This window comes from Watersipora subatra, chromosome 4 (assembly GCF_963576615.1).
Source record: "Watersipora subatra chromosome 4, tzWatSuba1.1, whole genome shotgun sequence".
Classification (NCBI taxonomy): Eukaryota; Metazoa; Bryozoa; class Gymnolaemata; order Cheilostomatida; family Watersiporidae; genus Watersipora; species Watersipora subatra.
Genome location: NC_088711.1, coordinates 11,015,760 through 11,022,055, shown reverse-complemented (window position 1 = coordinate 11,022,055; position 6,296 = coordinate 11,015,760). Strand labels below are relative to the sequence as shown.

The following is a 6,296-nucleotide window of genomic DNA, read 5'->3' as shown; positions in this document are numbered from 1 at the left end:
AAAATGTCATCAATGATATACGGCTGGGGGCTGTATATCATTGCTGTCATGAATAGCGTTGGTCCAAGTCGGTGAAATGGTTTCTTTTCTAGTTAATGCTCTTCTTAAAATACCCTTTACTGCCCACCAGTAAAACTGTTCTAGTGAAGATATGAAAGCTTTTAAAATCTTCAGCATGTATCGACTAGAATGATCAAGCCAAGACTAGTGATTAGTGAATTTTAAAAGCAGCTGCACCTTAATATGAGCAAATGTAATGTTTGCCTTTCACTATTGTATCTGCTGAAGATAGATTACATCATGTTAAAAAATCTGGGTTAAATCAAATCTGGGTCTGTCATCATGCCAAATCTGGGTCATCTATAACCTTCTTGTGTCAGTTCTCCCAATGATATACAACCCCCACAGGGGGGGCTGTATATCATTGGTCCTCCTAACAAACAAACCCTTACCATATATTAGTCAAGGTCGTACACTATACAAATACCAAGACTCAACACAGTCGCAAACTCCAGAACAGAGCAGGGCAGACAATTAGGTTGGTAGCTTTACACACCAGCAAGCATTAACTAGACCAACTTTAGTTGCTTGGAAAATGGTGACCAGATGGAACAATGCTTATTGATCTGCTGTGTTAAAGTTGAATTTGTATTATTGTGAATGTGTCCATCTCATCAAACGTTTTGTTAGAACTCTGACAAGGTTTATCAAGTAGCCATTTTATAGCTAGCTAAATTGTATTTCCGCATCCTAAAATGACAGCATTGACGCATCTTTCAACCCTGTTGCCATTTTATGTTAAAAGATGATAGTAGCAGGTTATGAAGTTTTGGTCATAAATTAAGCAAACAAAACTGAGTGTCCCCCAATAAACATATATGAAGCGGGTATGAAGCATTAGGAGAACAAAACACTGCAGAACTATTTAAATGTTACTTATAAAATCATGACTACTTATAGTTCATTAACCTGGTTAGTTTAGTAATATATTTATTGGTAACCCAACTTTATACAGCTGAATTGTTCTTAGTGGCATATTTCAGCAAACAATGTAGTGCATTTTAGTGAACAATAAAACTTACACCTAAATATTATGATGTAACTCCTAAATAAGGACTGTAGTATGCTTTGTATTTTTTTCAATAAATGCTGCTCCAGTCATTTTACCAATTCATTGTCTTTAAAAATTTTGATGGTTGGGGAAAATCCTGAATTATGCCACTCTATTTGCCACCTTCTTCTTTATCGAATATTTAATTTTAATCAAAATTTGAGCATTGTATCCATTCTGTCCACTGACAACATGTGTACGGTTTGGTAAATATGTCCTGACAGCTACCTTGGCTTTATAAATCACTAGTGATTTGTTGTTTCAGAGTGAGAACTGTTCACAGCAAGCTATGGGCACATAAGTCATTTTGGTCATCGAGTATGTCATAGATGAGAGTGGTCGCTATACGAGGCTAGTTCAGCCCATCTTGTGTATTGCCAACTCGAAGCTACAGTATTCAGTGTGGTAGTGTCGTTTCTGGTAAACAAGTTATTTGTACTGCGTTAATGTAAGCTCTCCCCACAATTACAATGAATAAAAGCAAGTAGTGCTGCTCTAATCTAATAATCATGACAACCTCAGCACATTGTGGTCTTTCTGCAGTTTTATATTTCTAGCAAATATATTTTACTGACCTACCAAACACCATTCTATCAACACAAGGGTCAGAGGTATCGCTGATACCTTTTGTAGATCCACACCCGCAAGTAAACATCATTACTTGTTCGCTTGCATTAAAGAACTTACCACACAAGCCTATTAGTTTAGCGCAAAGAAATCAAATTATACGTGAAAATGTTCCATAATGACTACCAACAAGCTTGACATATTGTTGCTCAAGGTAGCTTGTGTCACATAAAGCGGACATCAGTAAGTCCAAAACCTATGAGGAATTATCTTGTCTTACTTAATTGCAATGATACATAATTTGTCATATTTAACAAAAATAGTCATATTGACTAACAATCTTTCTTAGCAACAAATTGATATTGGTACTAGCATAACACAATAGACTGGCAAGCTATGCATTTATGTGAGTGGAACAAGATGTCAACAAAAGCTAGATAATGATACTATCTGATGCCGTAGAGAATTGTACTGAAGGCATACCCATCTATACTGCTTCTTCACTTCACATCATCAATATTTTAAAATCTATACCAAAATGACAATTACTTGATACAGTGAGGTATACATGCATGTGTTTGTAACATATATAAAATTGCAAAATTAAACTATTTCTTATATTAAAATGATGAGGTAAAAATTATAAAAATCTTGTTATTATGGCATATGAACTAATATTGCCTATAGAACAAATATATGAAGCACGGATGACCTACCAGCTATAAAAACTTCACAAAAATTATACGATGTAAGGACTTCAGAGATAAATACATGTTTGATAACAAAACGTACATAGCTAAAGCTCGACTGAACTGGATGGCAGTTTATTACTTAGTAACAACAGAGCTACGACCTAAAACCAAAGAGTGACTGCTGCTTGTTGTATTGCACTCCGGGCAAGTATTTAGCCAGCATCTTGACAAAGTAGTCCTCAAAGACGACGCTGAGTTGGGCTATCTTCGACTCTTTCTAAACACACAGCACATTTAGTATCAGTATCACTAGTAATACAAATAACTAGTGCCATTTAGCTCTTGGATATTCCCGACATCCTAGACAAAATACTGAGTTATGATTTTTTAAAGACATCTGTGATTGCGGGAGGTGATGCAATCTAAGGAAGATTGGACAAATGAAGAATTCTTAAAGGTTGACTTGCAACAAAATTCACATTACCGTTTTTTGATATAAAAAGATTCACCATGTCTTACTCTGTCGTGTTGTAGGTGCGAAATATGTGGAAATGTGATTACAAGCTCTTAAAAGCTAAAAAACGAACAGTTAATCGCAGCCACACGAGACCGCCGTAGTTCGGATTCCCTTTCCAAAATGGCTCAAATGTGATGTAGTTATGCGAGATGGTTTCTGTTTACACTTTCTTGCAACCTTATTTGTCGAAATATTTTCACAAATATACTTCACGCATTCAATAAAACTATGTCTATTGTTCTTATGCGTCTGTTTTATCGTCATTGTAATGCTGTCACTTTTAGCCCTGATATCTTATAACTTACCGTAAAAAATCGTTAAACTTTTTAACCTTAGCTCGAAGGAATACATATCATTGTCTGATAATCATGACGAGTCTGTTGGTCACCCGTGATAATCGAAGTGCTGCAAAAATTATTTGCCAAGTATTGGGTCACATGATCAGATTACGACTTGACGATTGAATAATGCCGAAACAAAACTGTAAAGTAGCGAGCATCTATATTTAATACGGGGTCTTCGGTAAAACTCGAAGTGTTTGTCATAAACTAGTACTACGATAAGTTTTATATTGAGCTTTGTATTGGCCTTTCAATTCACATGAGAACATACGTGACAAGACGATAACCAAATTTCATGGTTACGTCATCGAAATAAAGAGATTCCAATATACGGCGGCTTTTTGTGTTTGAGCTTTTAAGAGCTTGTAATCACATTTCCACATATTTGGCACCTACAACACAACAGAGTAAGACATGGTGAATCTTTTGATACCAAATAACTGTAATGCGAATTTTGTTGCAAGTCATCCTTTAAAATAAAAAAGCTGACCGGGAGACAAGACGGTAAGATACTAAGGTATGATGACGATGCTAAGCAAGGCATGTAGAAGAGTTACCTTAGAATATAAAAAGAGGTACGTAGTGAAGGCCGATGAGAACTGTGTTATGATTTGTGATACTGCCAGCTTAACCTCGAAAGCCTTTAGAGAATTGCAGTTAATATCTTATAAGACCAGATGTTATTAGCGATAACTAATCAGCAAGCAATTAAATGGTAAAACAGTTAATTCCTGATACTGTGTGCCGAGGCAGAGGTTATATTTTCTTTCCAAAAATGTGGAATTTTAGTTAGGTTTAGTTTTGGGATTAGTTTTGCGTCAAACTAACCCCGGGTTAGTTTTGCGTAACACAACTCGAGTTCATCAAAAACCCAGGCCGAGTTCTTTGAACAGCAACTTGAGTTCAATAACTCGAGTTGAGAACACGGAAGGCGAGGCACTGTAAGGCGCCATAAAGGACCTCAAGTCCCCATTGAGAGAGTGTATTTGTAAATCAGTATAGAATCAAAATGATGAGTCTACGTATCCTCTTTTGAAATTTATAGAGTACAGTAATACTTCAACTTACGAGTGCTCCAACGTACGAGAAACTTGAGATACGAGCCAGCTTTCAAGCAAGTTTTAGCACTAACATGCGAGCCATGTTTGAGATACGAGCACATGAGTCAGTTGCCAAGTACGCCGGCGGTGTTTTATGAGAACAGCATACTCTGTATTTTTCAACTGCTCAGGTTATACTTATGTACTGTGTTTTTTTGTGTGGGGTTTTCAGTGCAGAATTATGTAAATTAAAAGTACTCTGCGTTGACCAAAAGTTTGCCAGTAAAATGAAAGACAATGCAAAGAAAAAGCGAATGATAACAGTTGATATTAAACAGAAAATTATTGAAAAATATGCGAAATATGTATGCGTGATTGAGCTAGCTCAGCAATATGACAGAAATACATCCACAATTATCAAACATGATTATCAAAGGATTATATTCAGGGCATTTAGTTCGCAAAAGGACAAACCGTAGTTTCTAAACGGCGCAGCGGTTTTCACGACCGCTGATAGAGAGACTGCTCAGGCATTGGATAAAAGATAAACAATTGGCCGGTGACAGCGTAACTGAAACGATGCTATGTGAAAAGGCCGGTGCGATCTATCAAAACTATAAAAATGGACATTCGGACAAGTTGGCTAGTGGTCGCGCATTAACCTTTTGTGACGACACCTGTGTTCGTCCTAATCGCAACATGTTGAAAGGGCGACAAAGGCAAACGTCCTTAGATAGGTTTATCTTAAAACGGCCGGCTAATCGCGAAAGCGAAACAAAGGAAAAATTAGCTAACCAGCGAGAAACTTCAAACTACGAACGCCGAAGAAATTTTAATTACTTTAAGTTAAAAATAAAAGTTTGCTTTTATGTTTGCCTCTATGTTTGTCTTTTAAGACATTGATAAAACTCAAATTTATCAAAGTCAACTGTTGTAATGAAGGATAACTTATATCTCCCTCCCTGGCAAATGCTAGCGGCAACTGCGATTGTATGTATTTAATTTTACATTTTAATTAATCACATTTCCTTGATTATTTTTTAATTGTTGCTTTTTGAAAGCATGTGGTAAATTAGGACAATAACCAACATGTTCTTTCTGTTACAATATCTTGTTTTGAGTGTTTTATTTGCATTTTTTAAAGTATGGAAACCAACCAATATATATTTAATGGTTCTATATATAAATAAATTGCATCAACATGCGAGTAAATTAACATACGAGCTCAGTTTCGGAACGCATTAAGCTCGTAAGTCGAAGTATGACTGTAATGGGAAACCCAAACATGTAGGGGAGTTCACAGTTGCTAGCGTGGCCAGGGTTCACCTCTAAAGCAGGATTCAATTGCCTGGCATACACTTAACAACGCTAACATACTCTATAATAGTTTCTACAGGAGAAACCAACAACACTAGTCTGTATCAGCTACTAAAATGTTTTCGACTTACTACAATATTACTGTATATTATATAATAACTATACAACTTTACAACAACTCTACTATAACATTATTTTATCAACATAAGGCCACTCATTTTTGATTATTAGGTTCACGGATCCGCCGACGCGGGATAAAAACTACCGCTGAAAAAATAAAAAGTCTATGTGTACTTTTATTTTTATTTGAACCGCCGAAACTTGCAATTTGTTGATTAATGTTTTTTATTTGAAAACTTAACGTTAGCTTTCTTGTAACCAGGGCTGTATTGTTCTATGAGGCAGCCTTTGGCGGCTCATAGAACAATACGAGGCAGCAAAATTCTATGAGTGCGTTCAATGAGGCAGCAAAATTTCAGCATCCAGAACGGCCAAACGGTGATTTTCTTGTTGTTTAGTGTCGACAATGCTTGGACGAAAGGTGCGAACGTATCGTGCATAGCCCGTTTTCAGAATATTACTAGTGGTTGCAAACCTAGCGAATCCATTTCGACACCATTTTTACTGTTAAGAAAGGAATGGAAAACGGACTTTTTGGTTTTGTCTGTTCTGGATTCACATATTTAATGATAACGATTAAGTTGAAATGTG

The 6,296-nt window shown here is 36.2% G+C and overlaps 1 protein-coding gene across 1 annotated transcript in view; it reads right to left on the bottom strand.

Annotated features, from left to right (window-relative positions):
* Positions 1 to 2,071: 2,071 nt before the first annotated feature.
* LOC137393918 (tyrosine-protein kinase BAZ1B-like) overlaps positions 2,072 to 6,296 on the bottom strand; it is a 46,034-nt gene continuing 41,809 nt past the window's right edge. Inside the window, exon 32 of the mRNA XM_068080631.1 lies at positions 2,072 to 2,647. Within this exon, the coding sequence (XP_067936732.1) occupies positions 2,525 to 2,647 (123 nt within the window). The 3' untranslated portion in view covers positions 2,072 to 2,524. The remainder of the gene's footprint in view (positions 2,648 to 6,296) is intronic.